The sequence below is a fragment of the Emydura macquarii genome, unplaced genomic scaffold (assembly GCF_026122565.2).
Source record: "Emydura macquarii macquarii isolate MOO-44397 ecotype Brisbane River unplaced genomic scaffold, CSIRO-AGI_Emac_v2 contig_1876, whole genome shotgun sequence".
NCBI lineage: Eukaryota > Metazoa > Chordata > Testudines > Chelidae > Emydura > Emydura macquarii.
In genome coordinates this window covers 23,117,419-23,135,332 of record NW_027132013.1, presented here as the reverse complement: position 1 = coordinate 23,135,332, position 17,914 = coordinate 23,117,419, and the positions used below count along the sequence as shown (strand labels likewise).

General features: G+C 46.3%; 1 protein-coding gene across 1 annotated transcript in view; it reads left to right on the top strand.

The window, feature by feature from the left end:
• The window catches only part of TYRO3 (TYRO3 protein tyrosine kinase), a 59,218-nt gene that overhangs the window by 2,707 nt on the left and 38,597 nt on the right, over positions 1–17,914 (top strand). The window contains exons 2-5 of the mRNA XM_067557945.1: positions 2,326–2,509; positions 6,041–6,141; positions 11,627–11,797; positions 15,137–15,223. Coding sequence (XP_067414046.1) covers positions 2,326–2,509; positions 6,041–6,141; positions 11,627–11,797; positions 15,137–15,223 — 543 coding nt within the window. The remainder of the gene's footprint in view (positions 1–2,325; positions 2,510–6,040; positions 6,142–11,626; positions 11,798–15,136; positions 15,224–17,914) is intronic.

Below are 17,914 nucleotides of genomic sequence, written 5' to 3'. Positions count from 1 at the left end.
AGGGGGAATACTTGTAAATAAACATTCATCTTGACCTCTGAAATGTACAAAAAATCCACAGTTGATCCTTCTAAGCCAACCTATTCACACCATTCCCTTCTCTTCAGAAAAAGGTGCTGCAACTAAACTGCATCTTATGGATGACAGAAATGTGTATCTGTTAAAAATTCTCATGTTGTTATTTTCCCTTTACCTTGAATTCAGATCTACCTGTGGATTACATAGAAGTGCTATTGAAAATAGCCAAATAGAGTATACATCAGCACTCCTTTCATTTCTTGCATAATCAGTTTGGGTGGGAAGCGAAACTTTTAAAGGCCTTTCAGATATCTTATTGTGTACATTGTGATTAACCCTTTCAGCAAAGCAGACTGTAGCAAGCTAAGTAATTTGCTGTTACAGTAAGGCACCTATTATGAAAGAGCGTCTGGCAATTTGTGTGTGCATTTGGATACCTGGCTACATTAGGTTTATATAAAACAGATAGATGTATTGTGAAATTTTAATGCTCTGTTTCAGTAGTCTACGTGGTGAGAGGGAGGATGCTCTCAGGGATGCAGTGGGACATGTAATTTATGCCACTTTCAAGTTAAGTAATCTGAGGTTAGATCATCTTCGCTCAGTGATTAATTCCTTTGCCAAAACAAAGAGTTGCTGCATCTAAAATTAAATGACTAGTTTCAGTGCTCTTAGCAAATTTGCTAAGTTGACAGCTCCTCATCCTTATTTACAGTTGCTAAAACACAGCTGAAAATAAACAAAATATTTTCCTGATATTACTGTACCATGGAAGTATTTGCCATAGTTATCAGGGGGATGCAGTGTAATAGCAAAGGAGAAGTGAGACATGAGACCATCTCTGTATTCAAATACAGTTCATGCTATGAGAAAGTTTGAGAACGGCAGGACTGCATGCTAAATTAAGGGCAATCTTGGTAATTAAGTGCTGTATGCTGGAATGTCATAGTATGAGAGAGCTGAATGCCTGTGAGCAGAGCTAGGGTCATAATTCTGCTTGGCTGGTCAAGGGCAATATAGTGATGGAGGGGTCCACCTTTCTCAGAAGGATCCAGTAGAGGCCACTGCCAGAGGCAGGATACCAGAATGGACTCAACCATTGGTCTGTTCTAGTCTGCCAGTCTCTGTACAAACGGACAGGAAATGGCTACTTTCCCTGAACAAGATTGGATACCCTTGTCTTCCACCTTTCTGCTTTACCAAAGTCTCCTTTACTCCCCTCATTCTCCATATACATGCCCGTAATGGTTATATGTTTTTACCCAGTTGGCTTCTGTGTTTTTACATGGTGACATATTCCACACATTTACTTCTCCTTGGAGGCGGTGCTCCACATCCACACATACGCAACTGCGCTTTGGGCCCAGTGCTGAGTGCTTTTACAGCAGTGTCGGCCAGAGTAACTCCACTGACTTCAGCTGAGTTAGTCCAGATTTACCCCAGGGCAACAGATCAAAATTAGGCCCTTTTTCTGTGGCCTCGAGGTACATAGTGGCTGGCTGAAGTATTCCCCCACCACACACTATGGAAAAATTGTGTTTTGGACATAAGAATGGCCATACTGGGTCAGACCAATGGTCCATCTAGCCCAGTATCCTCTCTTCTGATAGTTGCCAATGCCAGATGCGTCAGAGGGAATGAACAGAACAGGTAATCCTCAAGTAAACCATTCCATCGGCCATTCCCAGCTTCTGGCAAACAACAATCCCTGCCCATCCTGGCTAAAACAGTTTTTTTTCCTCTAATGGGAATACGTTAAAGTAGGCTTTACTTTCACTGGGTTTATAAATTGCATTGGAGCTTTTGTAATGCAGTGGAACAGTGTACACTGAGTAACCTGCTGTGAGTGAGTCTAAATCCCGGTTCTTTACAAATGCATACAGTGGAACAGTGATGATTTATTAGTAGTATAGGAACATAGCAGAGCAGCTGAAAGTATGGTACTGTTCTGAGGGAACACACACATCAACATTGTCAGAGCGCTGCTGTGAAGAAGCTCACGGCATTTCTATCTAGCTGTGGCTGGGTGCTGCTTTGTGGAAGCTCATTCTGCTGCTATCCAAATTGGCACTGGCTTTGAAGAAGACCTCTATAGATTGTTTCCGCCATTTTCAAGTAATTGGAATTTCAGTATTTTCATCTTATAATCATGAAACAAATATAATAAGGCTCTGGCAAGGCAGTTAGGAGACTGTGCAGTGTGTTCTTGTACTGTATGTTTTTACAGACCACCAACCTCAATTAATTTGCTGTACTCCAACCCCCCTTTTTTGGCGGTGGGGAGGAGGAGTTGTTTTTTTTTTTTAGGTGTAAAATTGACAGGATCTCCAATCAAATTAAAGGTGTCCCAGGGTCAGCCGGTGAAACTAAATTGCAGTCTCGAGGGAGTGGAAGACCCAGAGATGTTGTGGATCAAAGATGGAGCGGTGGTGCAGAGTATAGATCAAGTGTACATTCCAGTAGATGATGAACACTGGATCGGTTTCCTCAGGTACAACAGCTGTGAAGGAGATAGAATATCATGCAAGCTACGGGGCCAAATTCTGCTGTCAGCTACATCAGTACAACTGCATTGACCACAATGCGATGTATACCTTGCTTGAGCACAACTGAGAGCGGAATTTGATCCACTGTGTTTAAGTCACTAAGAAAGGGTTGGCTTATCGCTGGTGGAATCTGACAAGGCTCTTAGATACTGTGGTGATGGATGCTTTGCAAATGCTTGTGATAGGCAGGTGACCAAGAAGTGAAAAGTATTGCTTATCCTCTCAGCAGTTCTTTAAGCCATTCAGTCCTGTAGAAAATGTGCTGAAATTGTAAAGATATATTTAGCCATATTTCTTTCCTCTCCCACAAAAAAACAAAACAAAAAACTTTTCTCCCCTTCTGTGTTGTATGGACATCACTCAGGTGTTCAGACATGGGTACAGGATGGCCCAAAGCATTATTACAGGAGAGCAGAGTCTCAGTTTAAATCTCTAGTTCAAATCCTACCTCAGTCAGTTGTCTTAAAAGTCATTGCCACCTGAAGTCTTTTCAGTGGTTACAGAGATGGGTTTGTGGTGTCAGCCCAGTTGCTAGTAAATAGTTCTTCACCACCACAGTTCATAGCCTGGCTGCTAGTCTCAGCACAGGATTGAATGGACCTGGACACTGAATTATCTCCTCATAATCCTACTGCGGTCCTACTAGCCCAGAGGTAAGGATTGTTGCTAAGCTGGTTAGGGGAAGCTTTCGCTGGTTCTGTCCATGCCGTCTCCATCCTTTGGATAATCAGTAGAGGGGTCTCAGTCCAGCTCCTTTACGAGCACTGGAGAATGAACAAAACAAAACAAAAAAGCAGCAACATGGTAGGCTGCTTTCACCTTGTTTATTCTAATAAACCCTGCAGTGCAGCTGGAAGCTTAAATTCTGACATGTATAAATAAGTTCTCTCTCTTACACTCATTAATTCTCTTCTTCTCCCTCTCTCTGACTAATAGGGTTAGGTGTCCTAATTAAAATTAGACTCCTGGGACCAGATTTCAGACCTGTTTGGAGAGGAGGATTTGTCATGCACACCATCCCTTAGTCATTCCTCCAGAACCTTTCCAGCATTTGTATCAGGCCTGCTCTTGTCGGCGGCCCAAAAAGCTGCCTCTGGAGCCAGCCTTTTATACTACTTCTTCAGCAGGAGGAAGCCTCTTGTGTGTTCTGGGGGAGTAGTACTAGGTTAAGCCCACGCTCCACCTCAGACTCTTTTCTCCATTCATAAAGGGAGCCTGGTGCAAACAGCATGCTCTGAGAGGGGGTGGACTCGGAACCGTCAGACTCAGTCTAGGATCACCCATTTGCAAGTATAGACCTCCACCCCTCCTTGGGATTAGCATGTCTTGGAGTTTAATTCCTGTCACCAAGAGTCCCTGTGATTTCATAGATTCATAGCGGTTAAGGCCAAAAGGGATCAGTCGATCATTTAGTCTGACCTCTTGTGTAACACAGGCCATTATATTTCACTCAGTTACCCCTAATGTTGAGTGAGTGGGGCTAAAGCATTTCAGTCCTCAGGAGACTAAACTGCTGTGTGCCACAGGCAGAGAACAGGAGAGACCAAGATGCCACCAATGCCTGTGCAGTGGCAGGGAAGGGATTAGGTGGGATATGCCCAGATGACCCACAAGTGAACCAGGCCCCATGCTGCAGAGGAAGACAACTCCTCTATCCCCTTCCAAATCCCAGCTAATCTGACCTAGTGGAAAATTCCTTCCCGACTCCAAACCTGACAATCAGTATGACCCTGAGCAAGACCCACCAGCCAGGCGTCTAGACCCAGGATTCTCTGCACCACCTCATCCCCGTCCAGTGTCCCATCTCCAGCTATGGCCAATCTCTGATGCTTCAGAGGAAAACATAAAAAAAAAAAAAACGAAAACAGAATATATCTAGCCAGTTGTGCATCGGGGGGGGGGGGGACTTCTTCCTGATGCCTGAGTGGACCATCTGAATCCTTGAAGCGTGAGACTTGATTATAGGTGGACTTGGGCTGCAGTAAACATTCCTTTGATAGGAAAAATCTGGGTGTAGCAATCCACCCTGCAGCGCTGTATCATATACTATCTCCATCATATACCCTGCCCCCGAGATTAAGGATTTTTTTTTTTTTTGGTCTGCCCACACTCCCTTGTTCTCATGCTCTGAGCTCCAGAGCCCTTTCTCACCCCTCACACTCCTCTAATCACAGTAGCTTCAGAGCACCAGGGCTGACTGGATGCTGGATCTAGATATGGCCATTTTCTTCTTCTGTTTCCTTCCTCCTCCTGAAGTGAAGTGATCATTTCAACCACCCACTGTTTTATGACTTTCTCCTACAGTCACTGTGTTTCAGAACATGCGGCTGGATGGGCAGGACAGCTGGTTTCATCTGAAGGTACAGCTCTGAAAATCAGACTGTAGTGGGAGCATTTTGTGCATTTCAGCAAGCACGCTCCCCTTCCTCTCTTCCATCCTGCACATTCACCTTTACCACCTAGACCAACTGTTGGCATCAATAAAGGGAGCATCGGATCTGCTCGGGGTCCCTGCATGGCAGCAACTGCATGGCTGCAACATCACAATGGTGCATTTTGCATTAGTATAATCAAAGAGCACGCTCACTTCCTCTGAGGTCTTTGGTACCCGAGACCCTGAAGCCCCAATTCTTAAACCAAATTTTACCCTGTAACTGAGGGCAGAATTGCCACCTTGGATTTGAGGTCTAAAACTCTGATACCATTCAGTCCCCAATTCTGCCCTCACTTGCTTGGCTCAACTCTCTTGGAAGCTAATGGGAGCTGCATCTGAGTGAGTGAGAACAGACATAGGCCCTATGGATCAGATCTTCAGTTGATGTAAATCAGTATGGCTCCATTGAAACCACTAGTCGAGGATCTGGCCCTAGAATTTTGTAGTCTGAACAGATCAGTTAGCTGGAAGTGTTCCTGGGATGAGAATAATGCTGAGTAGGGGCAGAGTGAAGGAGTACCAATGCTGACCCATCAGTTGTTTGTATGAGGGTTTGTGCATTCCATCCTGCTCCTAATGAAAGCACGGCGTTGGCGTTCTTGGCAGACGTGTGAATCGGAGCTGCTGGCTAGGGGTGATTTAGTAGTCCAAGCTTCCATTCTTGGAATAGCTAGACTCTCTGCAATCACAAGTCAGAATCCTGTGGGGTAACTAGCCTCTTTATATTTTCAAGATGGGTGAATTCAGTACCATGCTGTTTCCTGTTGGTAGATATTTCAGATGAAGCCTGTCTGCTCTGCGTGGGTATTAAAAAGCCCCCAACATCTTTCACAGAAGTAGGGCTTGACCCAAAGTATCTCTGTTCTCTATCCACTGTTGTGCCGCATGCTTTGTGCCGGTTGGCGACTGCCCGCCTTCCCAGAGGTGGCTACGTATCAGTGGTGTTGTGCGTGTATCTAGTTTGCATAGTGCTTTAGGATTCTGTGGGCTGAAAGTTGTTTTATAAATGTAAAATGTCAAATGATTTTTTCACTTTTTTCAGTTTGAAATCCGTTGAGCGGACTGATTCTGGGAAGTACTGGTGCCAGATTGAGAACAAGGGGAAAAAGGAAGAATCGCAACAAGTGTGGCTCATAGTGGAAGGTAAGGAGTAGTGCTAGCTTCTGTTCAGGGCTCTCTCAGGTTGGCATTACTAGCAGAAGTGGTCAGAGGAGACTGCTCCAGACTGTCCAGGACTTCTCAGCTGGGGGCAGTGGCAGGGACTGTAAGCTACTGCAATGAAGTAATTCAGGAGCAGGAGTTGGAAGTGATAGTGGGGGCAACTGCATTGGAAGATTGTGTGTTCGTTCACAGTTCTCAGTTTTTAATTCTGCAGACCAGGAAGTAAGTGAAGGATCCTCTCCTGGACAAACCCCACTCCAACCGCCTAATCCCTCATTGCGTGGATCTCCAAATGGCTCATGCTGCAGATCACTAGGAAGAGCTTCATGGGCCATTGCTTATCCATAGACCATAGTTTCAGTACCATTCTCTTAGTTCCAGGAGAAGCCCTTTCCTTTAGAATTTCCATAACCAGTATTGCTTCAGATGGCAACTTTTGGGACTATAGCAGAGTTTATTCAAGTTAAGTATATAATCTTTGATGCATGTTGCATAGCAATCTGGCCTGGTAACTATGAAACTTCTACACATTTGTCCAACAGTCACCCAAACCAGAGTGGATCGGTGGCTTCTTATAGCCTGCTGCCGTGCCTTCTTAGGTTATGATCAGATTAGGTCTCAAGCATTAGGGTATTTGGACTGTAGATCTGCAGGAACAACCCGTTTCCACCAGGAAGTTGCATTGTTGATGTAGCAGGTGGTACTTGTCTTTCTGAATCAGTGCCCCAGCACTGTGCTGCTGGAGGTGGTGTGTTTTGGATCCACACACCAGGGTCCTAAATCATGCATAGTCATTAAAGCTTTCACAGCAGTTTTCCCAAGAATAGGGGTATGCACCCTGCTCTCTGTCCTGACTCAGTCCCAGCTTTTTGTCCATGTAACACTTCCGCTGCAGCTTCAACTGGAGAAAAATGTTTATAGTTAAAAATATCCCCAACTGTGTAGTGTTGCTGGTTCACAGCAGCTATCATGCGCTGATTCACAGCGGCTATCATGTTTCACTCCAGAGGTGCTGCATTAGAGTGATGAGTGTGTGATCCCGGTATATGCAGTTTTCAGTGGGCTTTGGTATCCTTCAGGAGAAAACATTACACAAACACAGGTTATTAGAATTATCTAGCCAAGGTGAGCTTGAATGAATTCATGAGCATTTATCTATCTAAAATCTAAGGCCAAAATCTTGTAGGCTGTACTCAGGCAGAAATCTTATTGCCTGTAGTAGGGATTTTGCCTAAATTAGGACTGCAGGATTTGGCCTTTTGAGAAATTCTTTATCCAAGAATTTAGGAAAGCAAAATGACTTTGAAACTGGTTCCAATTTAGAAAGCAGAGTCTGTCTTAAGTAAAATACGACGATACCTGGGGAGGTAACGCACAATATCTGTGGGAAAACGTGACTTCTTTAAAAAGAAAAGCTACGGTTCTCTAGCACTTCATAACTTTGAAATGACTCAGTGACCCCTTCTGTCACTGTTGTAAGTGTCTACACTACAGTGGCGTAGCTCAGTGGTTCCCAACCTTTTTGGTTCGAGGGCCACAGATATCATTTTTACATCCCTGAAGGGTCACCAGTCTCCGCCAGGAGCTCCTCCCCCCCACTGCAGTCAAACGGAAGGAGTACTGCACGCACGCGTCCTGTAGCCCCGTGTGCTCCATCTGGGTCCTTAGGCAGTAGCTCCCTTCTGCAGCCAGGGAGACGGAAGATCAGTGCTCCTCTTACTATGGTTCCAGCAGGGACCTCAGCACCTAGGGACCCAGGGGGAGCACTTTGCCATGCTCCCTGCTACCGCCAGGGGTAGGGGAGCTCTGATCTCCCATCACCTTGGCTGCAGCAAGGAGCCTGCACCAGTCTTTTAGCCCCGCAGAAATGCGGTCCGCCTGGATCCTTAGGCAGCTGCTCCCTTCTGCAGCCAGCAGGAGAGGAGCTGCGGGCTACTCTGAAAGCCCCCCGTGGCCCACTTTTGGCCCCCAGACCACAGGTTGCGAACCGCTGGAGTAGCTGTAGCGCTTGGAGGGTAGACATGCCGTTAGAGTCAAAAGACTTCAATCCAAAATTTTTCAAACTTGAGTGGGTCTAAGTTAGGCATCCAAATCTGTATTGAAGCAGCTAGATAAAAATGAATGGTTTGCTTTTCTGAGGTGCTGAACACCTGCAGCTCCTACTGAAGCCATTTACTTAGGTCAGATTTCAGTGCTTTCATTTAAGCATCTGAGTTCTGACTGTGGCTCTCACTGCTTCCTAGCTGCTGTTAGATGATTATACCGTAGCAGTTTCCAGAGAAGCCTTTTTCCAGCTTTGTCCAGCCAGGAGAGTGTGACCTTTCCTTTTGGACACAGATTTTGCTATCACCATCAGCCTCAAGATTTGACTACTGAAATGTGCTCTCCATTGGGCTGCCCCGTAAATCAACCTGGAAACTGATCCAAAATGTGGCAGCCCTCTTTTTAAAGCAGTGTTTCTCACCAGAAGCACGTGTCACCAGTGCTCCAGGATCTGCGCTTATTGGTACCCGGGCAAAGTTTGAGTTGTTGTTTTGGATCTATAAAGCTGAATGGTTTAGGACCTTTGTATGTGAGCCTTTCTCCTTGCACTTAAATACTGTAGCGATGGACAGCAGTATAAAATCCAAAGGCAGCTGCAGTCAGCTGAGATGCTGGTGTGGGCCTGCTCCAAAGCCCTTTAAAACCAATGGGAATCTTTCCACTGCCTTTAATGGGCATAGGATCAGACTGTGTGAGAGAGAGCTGCCAACAGAGCGGGTCTGCGTGAGGGCCCTCAGCTGTGGAACAGACTCTCCCCATTGGTCTGAGAGAGCCTGACTCTTTTGGCCCATCTGTTCAGCCAGGCTTGCGGAGAGGAGGACAGTAAGGGCTGCTTTTGATTTCATTTCTGGGGCAGATATGACAAGTCCCTGCAGTTTCTTTGGGAGATCTTATTGAGTTAAGTTCAAGTGTCTTTGGAGTCCACTGTATTAAAAGCAAAGGTTATGTATTATTGTGGGCCTGGTTGATCAGAGAAGAGGACTTTATTGAACCAAGTGGCAGCCAAGAATGAACTTTTGGGACAATATCTGTGAAGTGGAATTCCTGGGAGATATCTGGGGGAAGGTGAATGCAAATTCCCCTGCTCCCCGCTGCCTCCGGTTATGCAAAAACTCAGCCCTTTGAAGCTCTACCCTGAGGAGAGGTCAGATTGTCTGCTGATTACATGTTACCAGGATCAAAGGCTCAATCCGTATAGAGGAGGGACTCATAGATTCATGGTTGCTTGTTCTGAGCTAATAGCTGTTATGAACTTGTAGCTACAGAAACATCCTCCCACCTCACCCTCCCCTCTGCCCCTCGCGTGACGGGTTTGAAGGACTGGTCACCTTTCAGAGCCAAGGTTGGAGCTGGGGTTTCTGATCAAGCTTATTGTCCTGTGTGGAGGTTCTTTTATTGTTTTAATGTTTCCCTGGAATGCTTTCACTTTAAGAATAAGTGGGCTTGCTTAGAAAGGGCTGTGTGGTAACTTCACTGCAGAGAATTACAACTGTTTATAGCCTCCAAGAAGGCAAAGCAGGCCTGCCAAGGCAGCTGGACTTGCTGGGGAACTCCGGTAGGCAGGGAGCTGTGCAGCCTGGAAAAGCCCTGGTTGGGAGGAGAGAGATGTGGATCTCTGCCCAGGAGAGATAACAGCTGGGGAAGCAGAAGCTCACATATGAGTGCCCTTGGTGGACCATGGAGGGGGAATTCAGGTGCAGTTGCTGAGACAAAAATTTCATCTTTCGCTAGTTCTTTTCTGGTTTGTGGTTGAATGCAGCTGCTGTTTCAATGTGATTATCGACTGAATTTTTAATCTATGGCAAAGGAACCTAGAGCCTAGGCCAGGAACCTTTTCTATGTGTAAAACATTGTAATGGATGCCTCCAGAAATGTTGGCCATAGGATCTCTGGGTCTCAGTTTCTCCATCTGTAAAATGGGGCTAACATTGTCATTAAAAAGCCACCCCAGAGTGGTTTTTTGAGGTTTGCTCATTTAGGGTGGGTCTGACATTCTGGGGCTCAATCCAGACCAGTGAGGGGCGGTGTCAGCCCTGCTCTGCAACCTGGGGTGCCTCTCAATGCATTGCTGCTCTAGCTACCAATCTGGGCTCCTCACAGACAGCACACAGGTCACACCCTGAGTGAACTGTGTATAGCTGCAGCCCTGGCCCAGCAGCTCTGACCCCAGCAGCCTGTCAACAAACACCAGACACACTCTGGTTTCCAGCAGCCTTGGTTACCACTTGCAGGGTGATGCCAACACACTCTCAGTCCTGGATCTTCCCTCATAAATCTGTGTTCTGCACTGACAACCCTCTCCTGGACAGTCCAGATATATCAGGTCCACTGTCCCTCTAAGGGGATCATCATACAACAGTCTGCTGCCTTAAATGGAGTTCTCTAGTGTTGCGAATTGTTTGGGTTAGTTTTAATTACAGAATAAAACAAATGTAGTTAATTATGAAGAGAGAGATTTTAAGTGAGTACAAGTAATGTGGCATTAAACTCAGAAATGGTTACAATAAAAATAAAAAGCTTTCTAAGCTTCAACTAGACTTGGTTCAAGGTGAAGCTCTTCCCACATGTTTTCAGTGCACTGCTAACCAAACTCTCAGGCCAGGATCTGCTCTCCATGTCCAGGGGCTGTTTCTCTTGCCGTCTTGGTGAAAAGAGAGAGATGGGTAGGGAGAGAGAACTCGGGGTGTTCTTGCACCTTATTTTTATAGCTCAGTTACTCTTTGAAAAACATTTTCCTGAGCATGACCCCTACTTAAAGTTCTTTCCAGCTGAGAGCAAGGAGACATGGAGTCTGGTGGAGTCTTTTCACCTGTATATGCTGAAATGCAGATTTTCTTTGTCTTCTTTCTTCCCCCCTCTTCCTGTCTGAGGAGTCTGTTTTCAGCTTATATGCAAGTTGAGGTAAACACATACCCTTTGCTTAGGACAGGCCTGCTTGACCAGTTCTACAGAATGGGGGAGGAAGGAGGCTTCGTGAGTTTGAACATGTACCTTTAGCATCACGCAGGGGATTTCTTAAATTTACACATAATGTTGCTACACACATTTTGCCATGATATTATTGACCAGTGAGTAATTTAGTTTTCAAATGATACCTCACAAGGCATATATTGGACAAAGATTATTACAGCGGTGCATGGGGTGTGAATACAGGGGTGCGTTCCATCGCGGGGGGGGTGTCCAAAATCACCTCCGGGAGCAGGCGCTCAGGTCCTATTGACTTTCAGTGAGAACTGGAGGCTTTAATGCTCTGAGATGCTTTTGAAAATGTAACCCTTGCTGTTTGTGGAGTGTGCTGAGATCTCCAGGGGGCCACTGCCCTGTAAGCTTTAGATATTTAGTGTGAATGGAAGGAAGTGGGAATGTCCTGGTGGAGGCAGAGGGAAACTCTCCTGCTGCTACACCTTCGTGTTTGCCTTTCTAGGTGTGCCCTACTTTACTGTGGAGCCGGAAGATTTGTCTGTGTCCCCTAACGCCCCCTTCCACATGGCCTGTGCTGCTGTTGGCCCTCCTGAGCCAGTGACAATTGTCTGGTGGATGGGAGACTCCACAGTGGGGCTTCCTGACATCTCCCCCTCCATCCTAAATGTGTCAGGTAAGGCGGTCTCCAAGATCAATGTCACTTGCCGTGCAAGGAGGGGGGAGGGTTGGAAGAGGAGAAGAGAGCTTGCTCGCTGCCACGTGACAAGGCAGACAAGACAGATACCCGTGTAATGTGAGACTTGGCCTTGGCCGCGCTGTGATGCTGAAAGCTGGAGATTAGGACAAACACGTTTCCAGTGTATGGCGCAGGTCACCTAAAGGGGTAATTGTTCCCCAGGAACTCTTCCATGGGAATACCAGGGACAGGCCATGCAGCGGCTGCACGGGAAACCTGCTGCTGGAAGATGACATCTTGGGGGGGCCTCTACTGTGACTGCACCTAATGGGACGTGTTCTTGGTTTAATTAGATTATTCTGTTTTGTAACGTTTGGTTTATGGGTCCAGATGCCTGCAGCCAATGCCCACCCCCCTACAGCCCTGCTGGACATATTGTCATCTTCTTTTCTCCCCCCTCTCCCCCCCAGCCATGCCAGATGCTGCTCTTCCTGCACCCTGTCCTCCCCCCCGAGCCATGTTGGACACTGGCCCGCTCCCGCTTATCCCTGCAACCATGCTGCACAGTCTCCTCTCCCCCAGCCATGCTGGACACTGATCCCGTTAACCTTTGTCACCCCGTTGAATTGTTCGAAAAATGTGGAGTGAATTGATTGCTGCTGAAGGTGGCAGACTGACAGCCCTGGAGACCAGAGCCCTCTGTCTGCCCCAGGACAGATCCAGTGGGAACAGCAGGCCTCCCCAGCAGTAGTCATGAGCTCTGAGCTGGAGGGAAAAACTCTAGAGATGAAAAAGTGATTTGGCTTCTCTGCCCACAAGGGGCGCCCATGGAGAAAAGAACATCTGTCCACTAGGAACTGGACTGCAGCTATCCACTCTTCACACTAAGCACCAGGCAGTCATCCGAAAGCAACACTGGGATCAGTGTCATAGTTGAACGAGTGCCTTATAGATAATAGGTTCTGTGTGCCCCATTCATCCCTGGTGAAATCCATTCCCATCGGTGCAGTTGCACTAGGGATTAATTTGGTTTTGTATGTCTTGGACCAGGCTTTGGGCTCTCCAGTCTGCCATTCATATTAACCCTTCCAGAGTGCCTCATTTATATGTAAATCAAAACAAGGGCTGCAGTTCATGATGATTTTCTCATCCGCACCATCTCTTGAGTTGCTGTTTTTGGGCTGCCCTGAGAAGGAAAAGTAAATTCTCCTTGACGATATAATCTGCCAGTCGAAATGGAAACAGGAGTGACAGACCATCAGGAAGGGAGAAAGGCCAAGGAAACAGTCTTTGCCCACTATCCCGATCTCATGCTGCCTCACAGAACTTTAATCTTAGTGTAAGCGACTTGGTGCCATAGCAGAGGGTTGTCTAGTCCCCAGAATACCAAGGGTGGCCTGATGTGCCCCTTCTCCTCCCAGACGCTCTCAAACCAAGAGGCCACCAGCTTTTCCTGGTTTAGGGCAGCATTGTTCTGATGAGAGTTCAGCTGGAACAAGATGGTTGTGACTGGAGATCCCACGCCTTCTGTCCTTGTGGAGAGAGCCAGTGGTGGTAGCAAGCTGGGGTCTGCTCTCACCCTTGGGACACAGCTTCCCCTGCCAGGCAGAGCCGTGCTCAGCTCTAAAGTACTGAGCAGTCTGTGACTTACTCAATAGCTGTGGAGGGGGGGGGGGTTCAACCAGGAGGAGGCTTAAAAAAATAATCCTCTTGATTTGAAACCCAGCGAGTGGTTACTTAGAAAATTTAACTCTCCCGCGTCCTCTGGGCTTTGCCTGTTGGATCTTGCCTTTGGAATAGAAAACAGGTTTCCCTGTGTGAAGCTGTGTATGCTGACACCAGCTAGTCGAAGTTCCCACGCATATCAGAACTGCAGGTCTGCGGGGGCACAGGGCACGCTTGCTGGGCAGAAGAAAGTATCAAATCGCTAAGGAAAATAATAATAAAGCAGTAACTAAAAAGTGAACGTCTTGAGGCCTAAGTTAACGATCGGCCCCTGACTAAACAGGGAAAGGACTGTTGGATTGGGAAAGCACAGCTGCCAAACAAGGCTGTGATGAGAGCTTGGTTCACAGTCTTCTTCTGGGCAGGGACTGTTTTTCCCTCTATGTTGGGAAATTGTCTACCATGTTTTGGGTACTGATGCTGCGAACCAAATTATAACAATAATAATATTGCCTGCTGTGTTGCCAGCTGGAATGTCTCTTTTGCTGTGGTTTTATGGGATCAGTGGCAGGTATTAAAATGTGTCATTCTCTCCATCATTCATGGTAGTCTCTCCTTTCCTCCTCTGCCTCTCTCCCACCCCTCCTTCTTTTCAGCCCCTGTCAGTTTCAATCCCCATGAAGATGAGTCAAGCACAGCAAGGGCAGGCACTGTGCAAGCTACTCCACACGGCTTAGAGACCGCATCTCCATCCTAACTTGCAAGCACAGCTGCTTCAGCAGTCATTGACCTCCCTTGAACAGAACCCATAAAGCAGAATCAGGCCAAGTGTAGAAAGGGCAAGTGCTGGACACTTCTCCAGGCGGCTTTGCCAATGCCTCTCAATCCTGATTAATCTGCAAGCATAAATCCCAGGCTTCCCCTGAGAAGCTTGCCAATAGTACTGCATTATATTTTGGCTTTGAGATGTGGAGAAATGGTTGTTGGAAACTAGGGACCTAATCCTCCCTTGCCTTGTGTAGTCATTTACCCCAGTACAAAGTGCTGTAAAATGCCTCCTTCCTGATTTAGCAGCATTTTACATGCACTTGGCTCTCATTTTGCACTGGGGCTAACGGCTACCTAAGGCATGGGACAATCAGGTCCTGGAATGACAGAACAAAACCCTGTTTACCCATGGCCCAGCCTGGCTCCCTACCCCAGTTTGAAGCTGATGATTATTTGGATTGCGATAGTGTCCCAGGGTTCTGATGAGGATCAGGGCCCGATTGTTCCAGGCACGGTCCTTGCTCCAAAGAGCTCCGACCAGTGAGTGCCGCAAACAGTAGAAGGGACGTGGGGGCGGGAGGCCAGGGTTAACAATAATGAGATGGCAATGATGATGAGACAGCCTAGCGTTTTGATTTCCTCCTTCCCAATGTCCCTCTCTCCCCTTTGTTGTGCTGACATGGGCTCGCCTACGGTGCCACATTTCTCTCCTTTTTACAATGAGCGATTGACACATTAATTACACTAAAATCCACCTGCTTTTGGCTGGCTCACAGCTTTGCCCCCAGGTGCACGTATAGTGTGAGCTGGATGTCAAATGTCACTGCGATTCTGCTTGCGGTTGAAGCTGGACTCTACAGCAGTTTGTGTTGCTTTCTTTGTCTTGTCTTGGCTGCTATCCAGGTATTAATGAAAGCACGGTTTTCTCCTGCGAAGCACACAACGTAAAGGGACTGTCTTCATCTCGGACAGCCACTGTTCGGATTAAAGGTGAGAGAGCCTCAGCGGAGAAGAATGGAGGGGGGGAGAGGGAGGAGAAGCTGTCACTGAGCTGCCTTAGAAGTGTGTGCTGAGAGGAGCTCTCAGCAGATGGAACAACACACTGTGCTGTGATGGCTGCTCGCTGCTTGGTATGCAAGCCTATATGCCTGCAGTGAAATTGGCAATTGAAAGCAAACCACAACTGGGTCAGGAATGGAAACATGATGTAAGAGAACAGATTTTCCTCGTGAAGGTGAGAGTCAGGGCAGCGGAATTTTTTGCAAGAGATGTGGCCCAACATAATCTAAAGTGTAAATGGGGAAATCTTCTCTTTCTGGAGGTAGATGGATCTCTTTGGAGCTGAAGAGGCCTTTTTCTCTTGTGCCAATGCACTGGCATTTTATTAGATGCTGAAGGGGGGGGAAGGAGATCACCAGTGGCCATTAATATCCACAGATTGACACTGGTTTTATGGATTTCTATGTTCTATGCCCTTTAAAATCTAATTTAAAATAAATGATTTCTAGCCCTTCCGTCAAAATCTGTCATTCTGTGAAGCCCTGAACCCTTGACATGTTTTCTTTTTGGACAGACTGAAACAATAGAGAACCAGGAGTGGCCAGCTTTCCCCTTCATGTTAGGACCCCTCAGCACTTGAGTTTTTGGTAGTGTTTTAACGTGTTAACTGCACGATTGTAAATTCGAGTATAGACATGTCATGACCATTTATTCCAGGCTGCAGCCTAGAGCTGAATGCAGTTAAGAACAAATGTTTGTGTCTATACTAGAATTTACGATTGAAGTAGTTAATGTGTTTAAAATAACCCTTTAAGTCCAATTGTAGACCATACCCTTCGTGGGGTGTTTTCTCCTTTATGTTGACACTTGGGTCTACTGCCCCCCAGCCTAAGAATGCAACACCATATTCTGTTGTGATTTATGACTTACTTAGAAAGCATTTGGTGTTGTCAACCTAAGGGCTTCTCTACATGGGGAAATTAACGGGAATACCTAATGCAGAATAGGTATTCCACAATAACTCTTCTGGAACAGCTCCCCCTGTGGACACTTTTATTCCGGAATAACAGTGTGTGTAGCTTATTCCACGAAGCTGTTGTGCTTTAAATTCGCCTCCTAGCTTCATCCAAAATAACTTTCAGGTCAGAGACAATCCATACATTTTAAAAAATGTACTTTTAAAAAAAAGGTTGACATACATCTTTAACAGTAAATTACCATGTAAATAATTACGCTGGGTCTAGTTTGGCAAATATCCTTAATGGATCTAGAGTTCTCATATATTTCATAATAATACTTTGCCTCAATATAGCACCTCCTAGCCCAGGTTATCAAAATGCTTCACAATCGGACATCAATGAATGAATCCCCACAGCACACCTTTGAGGAAGGCATTGTCCCTAATTCATTGATGGGGAAACTGAGGCACCGAGACGTTAAATGATTCACCAAATGTCACAAAAATCAGGGAGACACCCAGGAAAAGAATCCTGTTTTTGGGGGGGGTTTTTTGACTCCCAGTCCTATACTCTAGCCACAGGTGTTCTATCTGGTATTCTTCACAAATATACCTAAGAAAGTTGCAGTAAAGTGAAGGAAATGGGGAGGCTTTAAAAAAACCCAGCACTTGCAGATCTGATTCTGCTCCCATTGAGACACTGGCAAAACTCCTAATGGCTTCAATGGGAGCAAGAGCAGGCCTGAGGGGGTGCTCATTTAGGTCCCGATCCTGCAAACACACACAATGTGAGTAGTCCCATTAACTTCAATGGGATTACTCATGTGAATAAATGAAAGTGCATGTGTGAGTATAGGAGTGAGGGCCTTCCTGTTTCACAGATGTGGAAGCTGGTGGGGACTCTGGTGTCTGTCCTCAGTTTATTACTCTTCTGAGTCTCAGGGAAAAACATTTTTTATAGGTCGTTTACAAACAAACCATTTCCTCCTATTATTGTCGTTATGTGTTCCCCATAGTGCCCCAATGTGCTAGGTACATTCCAAACAGAAAATTACAGTTATTGTAACATCCACAGGTCCCACGCAAGTTCAAGGACCCATTGTTCATCTAGGCAATCTACAAACACAGTAAAAAGCTATGTCTTTGCTACAGAGTTAAGTTCCATTATCTACCCTCAGGTTATTCCTCTCTGGTAAACTTAGCTCACATGAGAGCAGCTGCACTGCAAAGTAACACTCCAGCTGCTGTGTCCACACTGTTGCTGGGTTCTCTCGGGTATGGACTTCTTGGGACATAGCCCATGGTTTTTAGCACTGCAGTAAACTGAACCATTCTATGAATTCTGGCCCAGTGAATTGTGGAGAACCTACTTGTCCTTTCTGAGCACACAGGGGAATTGTGGAAAGGCCTTGGAGGACTAGCGGCACTTGAGTGGTGCTAGCCTGGATCCACATTACCTCGTGGTCATGGTAGCAGTCGAGGAGTTGCTCTCCTTAGAGTTTCGGTCTATGCTCCCTAACGTAACAACCAACTTGAGTGAAAAGCACCCCCACACTGGAGTTAAGGATGTGTGTGTGTGTGTGGGCAGGACTTGAGTTAGGGGCAACACTTGACTTATAATTTGAGTTAGGTTTGCAGTGATAAGTCTAGGACAGTTCTTTCCCCAAAGAGGTTACAACCTAAATAACCAAGTCAGACAAAGACTGGGAGAAACTAGAATTTGT